Below are 16,850 nucleotides of genomic sequence, written 5' to 3'. Positions count from 1 at the left end.
TTTTAGATGTGAAATTTATGTCAATTATTTAAGCACCAAGATGACTCCAAATGAAAAAAGTTTGAACTAAAAAGTTGTAGATCTCGTCGAGGTCTACAATTTTCATACTAAGTTTATCTCCATCCAAATTCATATAAATTAGTTATGATTTTTTAAAAAGTGAACTGCCCAAGTCAGAAAAATTCCGCTGGATGAACCGGCGATAATATGGCTCCAGTGCCCCTACCGCCGGTTCACTGGCGGTATGGTCTTGCCGCCAGTTGAAGCGATAGGAGGCCAGATCTGGAGAAAAAAAACTTGAGGTATATATTTTTGAGAAATTAAAAAATAAATAATATAAATATAAAAAACTCACGAATTGTCTTTTTTTTTCCTCATTGGCTCGCCCCCTCGGCCCAGTGGAAAGTCGAAACGAGCCCTCCCCCTCGGGCCTCGGCCCTCGCCGAGCGCCTCAGCGTCTCCCTCTCCAGATCCACAGCCAGCTCCGACGACGGTCGGTAGCTGGTTAGCTGCTACCAGCAATATTCGGCGACCCCGAAGCTACGCCGCTGGGTCCCGAGGGCAGCCCTAGCTCGCGAGCGTTGCCGAGGAGGCAGTTTGTTCTGGTGGGCTGAGCGGCCTTGCGGATCTCTTCGGAGCCAGCGCGATGGCGCGGGGGGCTCGGCTCCTCCTTGTTGTCGCGTTGCTGGCGGCGCTACTCGCCGTCGTTCTCCAGCTCTACCGTCTGAGGAAGCCGGTCTGTACTCTGTTCCTCGCCTACCTTGATGCTTCTCAAAGTTTATGAGCTAGATCTGCGGAAGCAGCACTGGCGTTTGCAACCTGAGACACCCGATGTCTCTTAGGCGTGTTCATTCATTGAGTTATAGCCTGATATAAACATATTGTGTGATGATCAATGATGGGATGCTTCTTCTAACTGTAAAAATAAACTAGTTGTGGTTCGCCTGGTTTGTGGATTTAGCGTCTTATAGTTATAGAAACATTGCCATTTTCGACCTCTGTAACTTCATTAGATTGGAATAACATTTTTTATATATACTTACCTCTTGAGTCTGGGCAGAGGTTGTGGACAGGGGAGGAGCTATCCGTGTACAATGGAACGGATGAGGGGTTGCCCATACTACTAGGAATTTTGGGGTACCACTGCTTTTCCCTCATATAACTACATTTCCTTATCTTGCTTTGTTGTTGTAGAATGTTTCCCCGCTGTTGTTTGAATAGTATGATGTTGAACTATGGTCAGAAAAAGGGTGTGTAATCTGGTAAATAAATGAAAACTTAAGTACATATGTGCTCCTGGCAAGTTTCAAAAAGAGAAAAAAAAACTTAACTACTTAGGTACATCTTTATTCGAGTTCTGTGGATTATGTTGTATTGTCTTGGCTATTCAACTGGTAGGACTTTGTGAATGATCTTGCCTTTCGTTTGATGCTGCAGCTCAGTTTTTGACGTTACAAAAGGGAGGTCGCATTATGGTCCTGGAGGAGGTTATCATCACTTTGCTGGCAGGTTGCAGTCATATATGTCTTCAATTCCATTGTTATGAATTATTTTTTTGCAGCTTTGGTGAATTGGTTTTACAAACTTGCATACTCTTCTCCTTTAGTTGCTTCACATGCTGATGTATAACAGTTTATGACAGGGATGCATCACGAGCGTTCGTTTCTGGAAATTTTACAGGTAAGTTTGTCTTATTGCTTGTTAGTTCAGTAAATAATTTAGATGAGCAAGTTAATGTTGTTTGTGTAGAACTAATGATATCACCAATTTATAGTTTTCAATTGTATGCAGTACATTGACACTAATTTCAAATTCATAATGGAGAGTGAAACAACCATTAAAGATAATCTTATCAATATCATGTACATTATAGAAATATGGGTCATGATGAAGGAACTTACCATATCAGTTTAATTACTTTGTTAGAAGGTGTGAAGAGGATACTAGAACGATATGGTTTATATGATCTAGAACCTGCCTTTTTCCTGCCTTATTGAACATCCTAGAAGCTAATCTAGGCATCTAGATGTATGGCTTATATTATTGCTTTTTTCTTAATTTTTTTTTTGTAAATTCACCATAAGTAAAGAATCATGATAATGATTCATGAGTCACGACTGCTATATTCTACAAAAAAGTATGTTTCGTAACTGCTGAAGTTTATATGGCCTTTTGCTAGAGTAACTTTTTGGCTACTTGAACAGGTGACGGCCTGACTGATTCTTTACAGGGCTTATCAAGCAGTGAGGTAGAGCACACTATGTGTAGGTTATTTACATCAATAAATCTTGCGGTTAATGCAAATCTGAAGCTTAGACTTAGATAGATGAAATGTTCATAAATTTATGGCTAGGAATGCAATTAGCTTCAACTCAAATTGTTTGGTCTCCTTTTTTTCCTCGAACACGCGGGAGATCTGCGCATCTTTGTATTAAGGGAAAAGAGATTACAACCAAACCCATTACATAGGTGACCGGATCACCACAGAGCTGAGGTTTCAGCAGGTTGCCAAGAATTGTTTGGTCTCCTGCTCAAACCATTTCTGCAATATATTCAATTTTCTTACTGAAGAGTTGGTTCTGCCTAAATATTTGTTCTCACTGGCTTCTTGCTTGCATTAACATAGGTGTGGACATGTTATGAAATTTTATGTTGACATTAACATCTTTGCCCGAATAAGCATCCTGTGAACACTGTATGTGCACACAAGTGTAGAATAAAAGTTACAGACTTCTCTTTTCTCTCTTTGTTTTGCTAATGTTGAATTATTAAATGTGACGATGGATTCCCAAATTTCTTTTCAGGTAAACAGCATTGTTGATTGGAGGAAATTTTACTTCGAGAGATACATGTGAGCCACTTTCTAAGAGCATCTTCATGCTCTTGATGTTACGTTTTTTTCCTTTAATATCTGGTAAACCATGAGGCTTTAGAGAGCTGTATACAGTGTCCTAGGAAGGACTAGACTCTAGGCGGGCAGGAGGGTGGCACTGTGTCGCCTATTGCCTTCCCAGGCTAGCAGGCCACTTGTTTGGAAAAGTGATGATATGTCCATGATAGAGCCCTTGCACCGTCATGTTGTCAAATCTGTTGCTATGTATTGTTCATTTTAATGCTCAAATGTGTATGCCATATGAACCACATTAACTGTCATGGAAGTAGTGGATCAAGAACTACTTAATGCATGATCTATCACCTTGTAAGATCCCTTTACATGTGCACTGCAGGTTTGCCGGTAAACTTATTGGACGCTACTACGACAGTCAAGGAAATCCTACAAAGTATCTGAAGGGTGTAGAAGTAAAGGCAAAGAGAGGTGCACAGCTTCTCGAAAAGCAGAAGAGTGAGGAAGCTAAAATACCTAGCTGCAATTCAAAATGGAGCCAGCAAGAAGGGGGAGAAGTACGTACCCATTATGCCATGCTTTTTTGTTTTGGGTTCAAACATAGTTTGAAGAAAGACCTTGTTATCAGCTGAGCTGAACTTCTTCCTATCTTGTTCCATGTTCAAACTAAATACACGAAAGGTAAAAGACTTACTTTTTTTGACTGACTAAAATTAGGCAGGTACCAGCTAAAAGTTTTGATTCTGCATTCAAACATATTGCCCCTTGGTAAGGCAGTAGAACCCTAGAATTTACTCCTCAAAATGACTGGTTTTTTACAAAGGTGGCAACGAATGAGTTTTGTGGAACAATGCATCACAACAAACATAAGAAACAGCTGGCAATTGTGAGAAGCATGAATTACCGTAACATATTGGAATTGTTCTGATAACCCAACAATCCCTGTCAATGTGAGAAACTAATGGTTACTGTCAACTGCTCCCTTTCCTGCAGTTATATCTTCTTTCCTCATGCTTCGTTTGAAACGTGGAATTTTTCCCAATTCTTTGAGAAATTAATCTGCTTTTATGTTATTTTTTCTATGTTCCAACTTCCGAGCAGCTTAAATAATCCTAACTATCCTTAGGGACCGTATCACCATGTCTGCTGGTGCTCTCCGAGCCCCAGGCGATGAATCTTGTTGTTGATAAATAGTCCTTTTACTGGAGTAGCAATGTATGATTTTACATCTGAAATTCTGATTTTTTTTCAGAATTATGTACTCAGTTTAGATAAAATGTGTCATTTACTGGTGTTGTCATCATATTTTGAAGATTCCGAACGAGTAGAGTTGCTTGAATGTTACATTTTTGCTAAAATGGCTGTCTGTACCGTGCTAAGATTGTTCTGCTTGTTTCAGGTTTGGTGCGATACAGGCTACCCAAGATTGGTAAGGAGGCCGGGCGACATAGCTCTGACCGGACAAATTAGCCAAAGGTGTGCTTGTTTTCAGGAAGACGAGCTCAACAAACCCGGGCTAGTGACGTACGAAGGGTGCGATCATCTGTCCAAGTCCTGCAAAGTAAACTAGGCCGTACGTCTCCCTCTCCGTGTCCACAAACCTGTTGCTCTGTCTAGTCAGTGCAAGGTTATTAGTTACAGTTATAGGAGCAGCAGTGACACCCCACAAGGCACCAGCCACACCATCATGATGATCGTGTTTTTGGATGTTGAAGATACACAATCGATTGGAGGATACTAGTGCACTGCCATGAAATTATTGATGTAGGGTATTACCTTCACGGATAGTACGAGTCTTCACAATGCAAACAAGTACACCAATTCTTCAAATGCGAACCTTGCTTTGGAGAGATAACACTCGACAAGAATGGGCGTGTGTCAAGTCAAGCCGGTCGAAAAAAGATAAATTACTACTCCAAACTGTAAGTAGTGAAAAGATATGAGATAAAGCACTACTACAAAACCGCAAGTAGTGAAAAGAGATGAGAATAGCACTAATATAAAACCGTAAGTAGCCAATGGATGGGGAAAAATACTGCTTACAAACCGTGTGCAAGACTAACTCTTCGCAAAGAAAATCTGACAAAAAATCAATACAAGAATGCCACTCATTTTAAATCTATTTTCAGTTGCAACTTAAACCTCACTTGCATACACTTGAAAAGAACTAAAACAGGGGTTCAAAAGCTTGGTACAACGGGACACCGTCAAACGTAGTTTCCACTCTAAAGCTAAACTTTTGAGGATGTAGAAAGGTGAAGTCTCAGCTTCCAAATCAGAAATGTAAACATTCAAGGAGGTGGAAACATAAAATCTTCAGCACAGAAAATTCAAACAACTTCACGTAACTCTTCAATTACTTGTTGCAAATTCTCCGGTAGTCCGCGCATGACACCAGCCAAGAACTCCATGAGGCACACGATGGCCAGAGTTACTTCCTGCCCTTTCCTCTTCTCTTGCTCATTGAGGGGCTCTAGTGGCTTCATTATATCCATTGTACGGCCTCGACATTTCTTTTTTTCTTGGCTGAGTTCACCCACAACGCTCCCCGGTGGTAGGAGTGTCGGTTTATAACCCCGGCAAAATGCATAATCCTTAAACCCTGGCTTGAGGTTGGGTGGTAGGTTTGTATGAAAAATCTCCCTGGTTGAAGGACGGAGTAAGTAGAGTCTGTGGGGATCGGTGAACCCATCATTTATGTGCAGAACTACTACACCACCACAGTCCCAAGCACCAGTGATTGAGTAATTACGTTGGCCATTAGTTTCAAAGACACACTTCTGCTCCCATTGGTGATCCACCGTGAGCATCCACAAGGTTGTGCTGTTCCAGTCATGTGTTTGTATGCATGGACGGCCAAGTACCTCCATGAGCCTGGACGTTTCGAGATAATCATCAGGTATGTGGCCATTCCCGGGTAAGTTGATGGTGACAACAGTCTCGTCATCAACATCAAAAGCGAAAACAACTTTCTTGGGGATATGGAGGAGGTAAATTATACCATCGATATAAAGTGAATTAATGAAAACTTTCCTAGAAGAAGCATGATCCTTGTAGAAAAAACCTTCTCCTTCTTGTTTACCGGATAATACAGTCCGCAATTGCGGTTGCTGCTCCCCAGCGTCTCCGAGTGAGTAGACCAGCAGATCCGTAGGGTGCTCATCGTAGGAGGATTTGTTCCCATGCTTGCGCGCTATCAGTAGTTTGTAGGTTTGGCTCCTCGTGCCGTAGCCGAACCCCAAGACACAATCTCCCCTGGTTGAACCAGGGATGGTCACTTCCTCCTCCTCGCTGTTGGCAACGCAGGGTTCCAGAACACGCACTTGCACGAGTTGGCGAGGAGCAAGACGCCGTGGCACGAGCTGATGTATCTCATGCCGAGGTAACTTGTCCCGGTGAGCGATCGTGTCGGGGCGCCGGCGCCGCCGGCGACGTGGAAGCTATGAAACTCGCTGACGACGCGTCCTTCCCTGCCTATTTGCGCCGTTGCGATGTACGCGATCTGCGGGCGAGACAGAGGCGGGCCGAGGCGGCAGTGGAGGCTCCTGAACTCCGGGCAGAGTATCATGCGGCGGTGATGCTTGGAGAGCGTCATGAGGGCGACCAAGATGCGCGCCGGTAGACGGGCCAAGATGCTGCGGACGATGTCGTCGCACATGCCTGAGCCTGACGCGGCGGCGCTGCTGGCTCCTCTCTTCCTTTTCCTCGTCGTGGCTGGCTTTCTTGGCGCCGCCGCCGCCGCGCTCCTTCTTTTTCGCCATGCTCTCGATCGGTGGCTGAATAATGGATCGAAGATATCCTTGGCTTGTTAAGTAAGTTTATTTATTTATATTTATACTTACTAGTAGTATATAAAGGCGACTTAACCCGGCCTTTTCCCGGACTCTAATGCGCCAACGGGCGGAAGGCAATATCGATCGGGGCCTGCCTAGTTTACGGTCGCCCGTTGGGATTCCACCGTGCGGTCGATGTCCGACCGGCGTGCCTTTCCGTTTTAGGTAAGAAAAAATATTTTCTTTCATTCTCTTTTCGGCAAACAGGTTCCCGCCGAATCGTGCCCCACTCCGTCCATCATTTTTCTTTTCGTGACTTGTGTCAACTAATCCACCATCACTCCGTCCATCATTTCTCTTTCAAGAAGCAATTTTTTTTTCGGGACATGGGATAATAGGGTGTTATTATCGGGTGGGGGGAGTCAAAATAAAAGTAAGTTTCAAATTTACAATTAAGAAATTCATTACAGTAAAAAAATTAAAAATATAAATTTACGAAATTGACCTCGACAAAATTTACATGTCTAAAAAAAGAAAAAAATTTATATAAAAACTTTTTACATGAAAAAAAATTATAGACAATATACTATTGAACAATTTTGTAGGAAAAAAATTATACATGGAAAAATTAAAATATAAAATTGAAAAATTGACCCCGACAAACTTTACATGTTCGAAAAAAAGAAAATGTTCGACATGAAATTTTTTTACATTAAAAAATTAAACAATTTTGTGGGAGAAACTTAAAAAAATTGTAAGAAACTGAATTTGAGAAAAAAAACTTCACGACAAGAACATTTTTTAAAAAAATTTGAGGAGAAGTATACGGCATGAACAAAACACCGAACAATTGGAAAAAGAATGATCAATCAGAAAAAAAATGAACGTCAACACCTTACTGTCTCCATATATATATAATAAAGGATTACAACTATTCAATAACCAATAGAATTTGGGCGCGCATTAAAAATAGAAATATTTTATTCCTACAAACTTTTTTTTGACATTTCTTAGTGGTCTAACAACGTGATGATGCCTGTTTGAAATCTTCAAGTGTGGCTCCTACAAAAAAAGGTTGCAAAAATAGAAGATACATAAAATATATTAAATTTGAATTTGCTGAACGAATGGGATGGGCATAGGCTAGGGTGCTGGGGGTACCTTCTGGTCCCTGCAATATTGTTCTCTAGAATTACACCCTGGTTTATAGAGATAGAAATAAAATTTAATTAAAAAATGGCGAACAAGGTGAAATTGTTGCAAAAAAGATTTGTTAAAAAGTGTTAAAAATAATAAAATGATGAAAAATATTTAAAAAATCGAACTATATTTAAAAAATTGAACTTACATGTTGTTTGGCTTTGTTCTTTACCTCAATAGGTACAACCTTGTTTTCCTCATGTGTACAAAGATAGTAAATTAATGATTCGCGAATTGCCTTAGTATGTTCCTGTCATATAGGAAAAAAGAAAATAGATACATGGAAAAAAAGGGGGGAAGCTATAATTATTTGTGAGGTGCCTCTGAAAAAGAAAAGGAAAACAAGCTATATGATAAAAGGAAAAAACCCAAGCATATGGTGACTGAGTCGAACACTAAAACCCAGACAACCCTAACTATTTGGGCCGAGTATAGTAGGATAATGTGGTTGCCCCTAATCAGTTGGGTCGAGTATGGCAGAATGACGTGACTGACACTAATCAATTGGGTCGAGTATGGTAGGTGGATATTACTAACCCTAATCAGTTGGGCCAAGTATTGCGAAGTCAAACCTTCACATATGCTAAAATTAAGACATATGGCAACGAAGTCAAACCCTAAAAACCCAAACAACCCTAACTGGTTGGACCGACTATGGCAGGATGACGTGATTAGCCCTAATCAGTTGGGCCGAGTATGTCAAGTTGACGTGACTGGCCCTAATCAGTTGGGCAGGATATGGCAGGTTGATGTGACTAGCCCTAATTAGTTGGGACTGGTATGACAAGTTCATTTGATTGGCCCTAATCAATTGGGCCGAGTATGTCAAGTCAACCTTCATATATACTAAAATCAAGACATATGGTGATGAAGTCGAACCCTAAAACCCCAAACAACCCTAACTAGTTGGACTGAGTATGGTAGGATGACATGATTGGCCCTAATCAGTTGGGCCGAGCATGGCAGGTTGACGTGATTGGCCCTAATCTGTTGGGCTGGGTATGGCAGGTTAACGTGACTGACCCTAATCAGTTGGAACGACTACAGCTGGTTGATAATGATTGGCCCTAATCAGTTGGGCCATGTATATAGCAGGAGAACATAATTGGCCCAAATCAGACCCAAACATATGGTGACTGAGTTGAACAGTAAAACCTAGACAACCCTAACTAGTTGGGCCGAGTATAGTAGAATATCGTGGTTGCCCCTAATCATTTGAGTCGAGTATGGCAGAATGACGTGACTGACACTAATCAATTGGGCCGAGTATGGTAGGTGGACGTTACTAACCCTAATCAGTTGGGCCAAGTATTGCAAAGTCAAACCTTCACATATACTAAAATCAAGACATATGGTAATGAAGTCGAACCCTAAAAACCCAAACAACCCTAACTGGTTGGACCGACTATGGTAGGATGACGTGATTGGCCCTAATCAGTTGGACCGAGCATGGCAGGTTGACGTGACTAGCCCTAATCAGTTGGGCCGAGTGTGGCAGGTTGACGTGACTGGCCCTAATCAGTTGGAACTAGTATAACAAGTTCATTTGATTGGCCCTAATCAATTGGACCGACTATGACAGGTGGATGCGATTGACCCTAATCAGTTGGAAAAAATATGGCGAGTCAACCTTGATATATACTAAAATCCAGGCATAAGGTGACGGAGTCAAACCCTGAAAACCCAGACAACCCTAACTGGTTGGGCCGAGTATGATAGGATGACGTGATTGACCCTAATCAGTTGGGCCGAGTATGGCAGGTTGACATGACTAGCACTAATCAATTGGACCGAGTATGGTAGGCGGACGTGATTGACCCTAATCAGTTGGGCTGAGTATTGCAAGTCAACCTTGATATATACTAAAAATCCAAAATATATAGTGACGAAGTCGAACCCTAAAACCCAGACCACCCTAACTGGTCGAAATTTTTACTTTGCTTAGCATGAGAAACTTCTTTCTCAAAGAACTTAGTTATCAAAACTTATACAACACAACTTACACAACCAACTTATCAAGTTAAACTTTCTGAAGTTAGGTAAAAAACTTGAACCTAAAGTTTATCAAAAAAAATTGTGTAACAAATTTTCAAAGAAACAATTGTACAAACTATTATAAGTAACTTATATAGAAGACTTTTCTAAATAAATTTTTCATATAAAACTTCGCCAGTAACTTTTCTATAAAACAATAATATAGGAAACTTTGTAGAAAAAATTTTTGCACAGAAAAGTTTTGTATAATATTTGTTCGTGGAAAACTTATCTAGAATTCCTTCCAAAAAAAACTTATCCAGAAAACTTGGACTAAAATTAGTCAATGAAAATCCATAGGTACAAAAAAACTTATGCAACATTAAAAAAGTTAACATAAAGTCTATTAAAAAATTGTGTAACAAATTTTTAAGAAAACAATCGTACTATTGTAGGTAACTTATATAGAAAAAATTTTATAAATAAAATTTTCCTATAGAACTTTCCCAGTAACTTTCCTATAAAACAATTATCTAGAAAACTTTGTAAAAAAAACTTTGCAAATAAAAGTTTTGTAAAATATTTGTTTCTAGAAAACTTATCTAGAAAACTTCGACAAAAGTTATTTCAACAAAATGTTTACACAGAAATTTTCCTAACAACTTTTTATAGAAATCTTTCGAGAAGAATTTTTTGGAAGAACTTTGATAAATAAGTTACCAACCAAAGTTTTGTTAATAACCTTTAGACAATTTTTTTCATAGAAAATTTTCTTGAAGAACTTTAATTTAAAAAGTTATGAACACAACTTTTGTAAATATTTGTGAGTAGCAAACTTATCTAGAAACTTAGACAAATTTTTTAATAAAATATTTACATAGGAAATCTATTGAATTAGCTTTTAAAATATTTGCATAGAAAAGCTATAGAAAAGCAGGCAGAATGGTAATCCACAGGTTCAATTTGAGAAATGAAGATCAATAATAAAAAAGACCATTGCATATATTTTGATAGCCAATAGGAATATGCCAATTGCAACACAACTTGGATAAATTCCACAACAAAAAGTTGTCAAAATTCATAACAAAAATGAGATAGTAGGGAGTTGTGCAGTACACACATCTAGCTCACCTTGATCATTCCCCCTAAGGGCTCATCAAATGAATCACTGTCATCCTCATATTTCCTTTTGCTTGGCCAAACATCCAACAGTTCTACAACAAGCAAAAAATATAGTTGTTCAGTAGGGGGCTTGCTTAAATAAGAAATCATTTTAAGGGAAAACTTGTGTTACCAACTATAGCTTATGTTTGTAGCGAAAAAAAATGATGGATGTTTGACCATTCAGGTTCTAAATTATCATATATTTCTATATGAAGATGTATTTTCATAGACAATAAGTTGAACTGGACTTTGTCTAGTGGATGAAGAATTCAACCGGAACTTAAGTCCATTTCTTGCTTCTTCTCTTTTCCATCTCCTGCATTAAATGTGATTTACATGTATTCAATGTGAATCTCTAAGAATATGCAGCTAAAATTTTAATCAGATGTCAGACAGAGCCTAACAGCTCTAACTAGAAAACCGCTAGTCACTGGAGCACAGTCTTGCCTGAATAATAACATCTATTCTTCATCAGGCTCTAGAGCTTATCAGAAAAGCTGTGGACTCCCATGTTAAAGAGTACGAATGTAATTATTTTAAACCACTGTCACTTTGGAAATGATTGATATTTACATTCTTCCTTGGATTTATATCTATAATACATGTGTCAATAACTTCATACGCAAACTTCAAATTACTTGAGCTGAGTGAACTTTGAATAAAATGGTAGCACAAAAAATAGTAAAATACTGCAGATATAATTTAAATGTTCATAGCCAAGATTTTGGATGTTGACTGCCCAAAATTTGTTTTCCTAGCAGACTGCTATTATCCATATACCCCAATGAAACCATTTTGAGGAATAGGCATACTATTTTGTGCCTCCAGTTAATGCCTTAATGGTTACTTTTCATACTTCTGTCACATGCTATATCATGCCAGTATGCCACTGGCAAATTATGGATTTTATTGACTAGCATTTGACATAAGCCGAAGTAAAACAAAATGACGTACATAGATTCACATGGGAATGACATATTGGAATATAATATATGGAAAAGTTACCCGGAATAGGCTTGATGCCCACTCATCAAGCACAGCCTGCACATTAGAAAAGCAAATACATGTGATTAAAAATCATTAAGTAGAAGAGACACAACAAAAATGATACAGAATAATATAGTTGAAACTTTTAAAAGCGAATTTCCCTTATTATTGGGTTATTTTTCTATCTTTTGATCTTCGAAAGAAAAAAAATCTTCTGTTGATTACATGGATAAATAACAGTACACAGACATACCGGGAGGTCTGTGTTCAACTTGGCAGCCTTCCTTGCAAGACTAGCTAGGAACCTCAAGATAGATATGTCCAATGAAATTGCTGCTTGAACACCAGGTCTTTGTACTTTGACAGCAACAACCTTCCCATTGGAGCGAAGTTTAGCCTGGTAAACCTGCAGATGTAAGAAAAATGGAATGCCAACATTAAGAAGTGTGAAGTGTGAAATAAGCAATATTTGAGTTTATGATGCAAGTACATGGTTCCATCTTATTGAGTTTATGAGTTGCTGTTATGGATTGGGCCCTTTTATTTAAATTTCAAGTCCATAAGTTACCTATTTGTGGTTCCTTTAAGGAAACACGTGACTGAAACTTCATACATGTTTAGGTTTCCATCCTATAGTATTTCAGTTCCTCCTAAATTTGAAGTGAATGTAGTTACATATCAGTTTTGGGTGTTCAAAGTTCAAACTGCAGCAATAAGGATATGGTCAGATAACTCAACTATCATAATGAACCTGACCAGATGCAATTGTTCTCTGCTTTAGTTAGAAACACAAAATGCTGCTAAGAGATGCAGCAGCAACAGGCTCAGGGTGATATCTCAGAGGAAATCATATCCAGAGGCTGCACAAGCTCTTTTTTTATAATGTTAAAAGCAGCCTCGGTTGAAAATAGTGCTATGCGGTCCTGAAGTAGCAACAATAAGTCACCGTAAAAGCCTTACCTCAACAAGTGGTATCGAAATTTCAATGCCATGTTGGTGATGCATGTTTAAGGTATTAGGTTTTGGAATTCAATTATTTCCTAAACATAATGGCAGACCGCATTGGCAAACGGAAAAAAATGATGCTGGAACATTCAGTAATAGACAATTGTTTGCCCCAGTAGTAGTATGTAGCTATTCGTTAACCCCTGTTTGTAAATTTGTGCTAAACCTGAACCTAATTTGCAACAAACATGAGGGTGTCAATTAGCGATGGGCTTGTAATTTGTAACGGTCTGCAGGTGGTAGATCTTTTATTTTTCATTTCTCTATGAGCAAAGTTTTTTCAACAAGATAGCAGGCAGGCTAGCAGCCTAGCATATATATTAGAAACTAGGACAGCAGCGCGCTCCGCCGCGCCCAGTTTGCTTCTTCGTCTCCAGCGAGCCGCGCCGCCGCAAGCCCAGCGCGCGTGCGGGCGTCCGCACCTCCACCTGCGCGCGCGCGGCTGCCGCAGCCCCTCTCCGCCGGCTCCTCCGACGGGGTCATGGCGGTGAAGGCCACTGCCCCCCTCGAGCGCGGCCACAGCCCCCTCGTCGACGGCGGCCATGGCGCGCGGGCCGCGGCGGGGTGGCCACGGCAGCAAGGCGGCGCTCCGTGCGCGGGCGTCCGGCCGGCCACCCGTCCCAGCCCAGGCGGGGGGCGGGGGCGCGCAGGCCGCCGGTGGCCCTTGCCTGCCCCAGTGCACGACGCGCGGGCGGGCCGCGGCGGCGTGGCAAGAAGGGGAAGGTGGCGGAGAGGGCGCCGCGGCCACGGCGGAGGTGTGCGGAGCTGCGGCGGCGAACTGAGCTGCGACGGGGCAAGTCGGCGTGCGTTGGTCCTCGCTCCACAGCGTGGATCTGCGGCGGCGGCGGGCGTCCCCCTCCTTCCCTCCCTCCCCCTTCCCCTGCGGGCGGAGCTCGGGCGGCACGGCACGGCCGGCGGTGGCGGAGTCCAGCGGCCAGCGGTGGCGGCGGGGGAGCAACCTCGGTCTCCTCTTCCCCGCGCGCGTCGGCTGCTCTGTGGAGGGGCGTGGTGGACCTTCTCTGCCTCACAGCCGACTCGCCGTGGAGGCACGCGGGGGCCTGCAGGCGTGGCTCCGTGAGGGCCTCCTCCCGCGCCGACTGCCATCCTCGCTCGCCGCGAGCAAGGGAGGGCGCAGCGGCAGGCGCCGCGGGCAGCCACCGCGTGCAGGAGGGCGCGACGGAGCGGCGGGCGGTGGCCCCTTCTCTGCTTCGAGCTCGGCCTCTTTTCTGGCCGGCGCGCCACTCCCTTCCTCCGGCGGACTCGAGCTCGGGCCCGAGCCCTCCTCTACGGCGGCGGTGGCAGCTATGGCGGCTGGGGTTGGCCGGCGACGGGGACGCCATAGGCTCTCCGCCGTGGAGGCACGCAGGGGCCTGCAGCCACGGCGGCGCCCAAGCGCGGCCGGTGTGGCTCCGTGAGGGCCTCCTCCCGTGCCGACTGCCATCCTCGCTCGCCGCGAGCAAGGGAGGGCGCAGCGGCGGGCGCGGCGGGCAGCCACCGTGGGCAAGAGGGCTGCCGCACGCAGGAGGGCACGACAGAGCGGCGGGCGGTGGCCCCTTCTCTGTTTCAAGCTCGGCCCCTTCCTTGGCTGGCACGCCACTCCCTCCCTCTGGCGGACTCGAGCTCGGGCCTGAGCCCTCCTCTACGGTGGCAGCCTATGTTTTTAAAGCGGTAAGGCGAGGCGAGGCAAGGCGATCCACCACCGCCTTATCACCTAGGCGGGCTAAGGAGGGCTAAGGCGAGACCTTAAGCAAGGCGAGCCGCCACCGCCTTGTCGCCTAGGTGACGCCTTGAAAACAGAGGCGGCAACGGCAGCTACGGCGGCTGGTGTTGGCCGGCGATGGGGAGGCCATGGGTGAGCTTGAGCTCGGCTAGCGCGGCTCCTCCGACGTCGTGCCCCAGCGGCGGTACCGAAGCACGGCAACCCTATGCCGCCTCCACGAGAGGAAAATGAAAGCGAAAAGAAGGCACAGTGGGATGGGCGCTGTCCCGTGGAGACGGAGAGAGGAGAGCCTAGCGTGTCCCACTCACAGCAGAGGCGGTGCGGCAGTAGGCAGCCCCACATGCATAGGGCGAGAAGAGCCAGGCGGTGTGGCAGCAGGACCGGACGACGAATCCACGCGCCGCATCGGGTGTCCTCTCCAGGGACACGTGTCGAGCCGGCATGCACCGGTGCCTCTCAGCGCTCCCTCCCCACAGCGGATAGTAATAAGAGTACTTGCTGCCTGTAGTATGTTAGGGGGATTGGTACCGTACCATCGCCTGCAATTTTGATCCGCAGGGCACAGCTAGAATTCTACTACTAGTCCTCCTAGCAGCCAAAGGCAACGCAATTCCTTCCAATCAACATCCGACAATGACATTTCTGCTATGCATCGTGTGAAATACGTCCGCAGCAACAGATCCATTCTAAAGGAAGGAGAGGAAAATGTAGACCGGCGCAAATCCAACTGACCGGATGTGAGGAAGTCGAAGAGGCACCGGATATTGAGCGAGATGTTGTAGATGAACTTGTGGTTTCCTAGAGCCGCCTCCCCGCCGCACGCCGCTCCCCCGCTGCTCGCGGAGCTCGACCCCATGGAGCCCCGTTGCCGCCGCCGCCACCGCTCGCGAAGGTCGGCCTCGGGGAGCCCCCCGTCACAGCCTCGCCATCACAGCTGCGCCGCCACCAGCCCGCCGCCGCGCCGCTTCCCCCATCCTCCGTGTGCGAACCGCCGAGCCCCACCTCCCCGTCGCCCGCCGCCGTGTTGCTGGAAGCTGGATCCAGAAAAAAAAGAGAGCGAGAGGAAGGGGAAAGGGAACGAGGGAGTTTGTTGACGACCAAAATTGGCACTGGTCGAACAGACCGGTCTGACCGGTGCTTTTGAGCGGTCTTACCGGTCTGGACCATGTAGCCGGTCTAGCAACACCGACCGGTCTGACCGGTGGGTCTGACCGGTCTGACCGGTGGGTCTGACCGGTCAGACCGGTCTACCTGGAATCCGAATACAACTAGAACTCTTTGTAGATTTAGATCTGTAATAGTATTTCTTGCGGGATAAGTCCACCCCACCCTATAAATATAAAGGATCACAGCCGATTAGGGGATCCAATCGATCAAATCAATACAATTTTTATCTTTTTATTTTTCTCTTGCCCTAGCTTTTCCAATCTACTATTTGTTTTTCCTCCGTCGTCTCTACGTCGATTGAGGGCATTCTAGGTGGACTGCCAACCCTAGAACAACCCTACGTGCGTCTGTCCCGATGGGTCTTCCCGAGCTAATGTTCGTAGGCTTCGTCATCGATCTGCCGGCGGCGACCGGTCTGACCGCTCCAAGGGACCGGTCTGACCGGTCTACGCAGGAGGCACTGCAGCGAGTTGCCTCTTCGCGCCACACATTCGAGTGCGTTCGTGTGTTTATCCTGAAAGGTGTCAACAAGTCGCCGCTCGAAAAAGGATCGGGAGGAGTCACGTGGGGTGTGGGACCCGGCACATGGGGATCGACCGTGACTTTAGGTTTGTGCTGTCACCCGGAAATTCATCATTGGGTGTCGATCGTCGTAGGTTTAGCAGGATATATATGTTCTTGACGTTGTTTTGGAAAGATCCGAAACTGTATCAACAAGAGAGTCTGGTTCTCTTACTATGAACGTAATACAAGACACGGCTGGTTAATAGCCTCCCTGTCCACCATGGACACGCACGACCGCGTACCGGCAATCTGCAGTAGCAGGGAATCTATTAGCCTGCTGCGGGACACTCCAAGCAAGAAGCTCCACGTCGGAACGAACCAACAGTTTAATACTTCATCTACAAAGTTTAAAATAAGTATTGATCATTGGACACAGCTAACTTACGGCCGGCCGTAAATTAGACCGACCGTACGGCCGCCCATCAATGGTGTGTGCATACACGCGAGAAGC

At 44.4% G+C, this 16,850-nt stretch overlaps 1 protein-coding gene and 1 long non-coding RNA gene across 4 annotated transcripts; one reads left to right on the top strand and one right to left on the bottom strand.

The window, feature by feature from the left end:
- Window positions 1-384: 384 nt before the first annotated feature.
- LOC120692280 (membrane-associated progesterone-binding protein 4-like) lies at window positions 385-4,675 on the top strand. The gene is made up of 8 exons (XM_039975551.1): window positions 385-736; window positions 1,061-1,137; window positions 1,438-1,509; window positions 1,643-1,680; window positions 2,205-2,248; window positions 2,805-2,851; window positions 3,228-3,402; window positions 4,245-4,675. The coding sequence occupies exons 1-8, from the start codon at window positions 647-649 to the stop codon at window positions 4,413-4,415; spliced, it is 714 nt and encodes a 237-aa protein (XP_039831485.1). The 5' UTR covers window positions 385-646; the 3' UTR covers window positions 4,416-4,675.
- Window positions 4,676-7,499: 2,824 nt separating this feature from the next.
- LOC120692014 lies at window positions 7,500-15,526 on the bottom strand. 3 transcript variants are annotated; one of them, XR_005682446.1, is made up of 8 exons: window positions 15,401-15,526; window positions 12,197-12,349; window positions 11,962-11,997; window positions 11,231-11,272; window positions 10,924-11,006; window positions 7,967-8,068; window positions 7,780-7,817; window positions 7,500-7,680 (listed from the first exon to the last, which is right to left on the bottom strand). It is a non-coding gene; the product is annotated as an uncharacterized LOC120692014 (long non-coding RNA). The 3 variants fall into 3 exon arrangements; XR_005682445.1 differs by lacking the exon at window positions 11,231-11,272; XR_005682447.1 differs by lacking the exons at window positions 11,231-11,272; window positions 15,401-15,526 and adding an exon at window positions 12,512-12,583.
- Window positions 15,527-16,850: the final 1,324 nt, after the last annotated feature.

Source organism: Panicum virgatum, chromosome 9N (genome assembly GCF_016808335.1).
Source record: "Panicum virgatum strain AP13 chromosome 9N, P.virgatum_v5, whole genome shotgun sequence".
In the NCBI taxonomy this organism is placed as follows: Eukaryota; Viridiplantae; Streptophyta; class Magnoliopsida; order Poales; family Poaceae; genus Panicum; species Panicum virgatum.
The sequence above is the reverse complement of the archived record's forward strand: the minus strand, read 5'-3'. Positions and strand labels throughout refer to the sequence as shown.

Coding starts and splice junctions, on each gene's coding strand:
- LOC120692280 (XM_039975551.1), top strand. CDS start 647: ATGGCGCGGGGGGCTCGGCTCCTCCTTGTTGTCGCGTTGCTGGCGGCG. Junction 1,138..1,437: donor ATACTACTAGGAATTTTGGG/GTACCACTGCTT, acceptor TTGATGCTGCAG/CTCAGTTTTTGACGTTACAA. Junction 2,852..3,227: donor TTTTACTTCGAGAGATACAT/GTGAGCCACTTT, acceptor TGTGCACTGCAG/GTTTGCCGGTAAACTTATTG.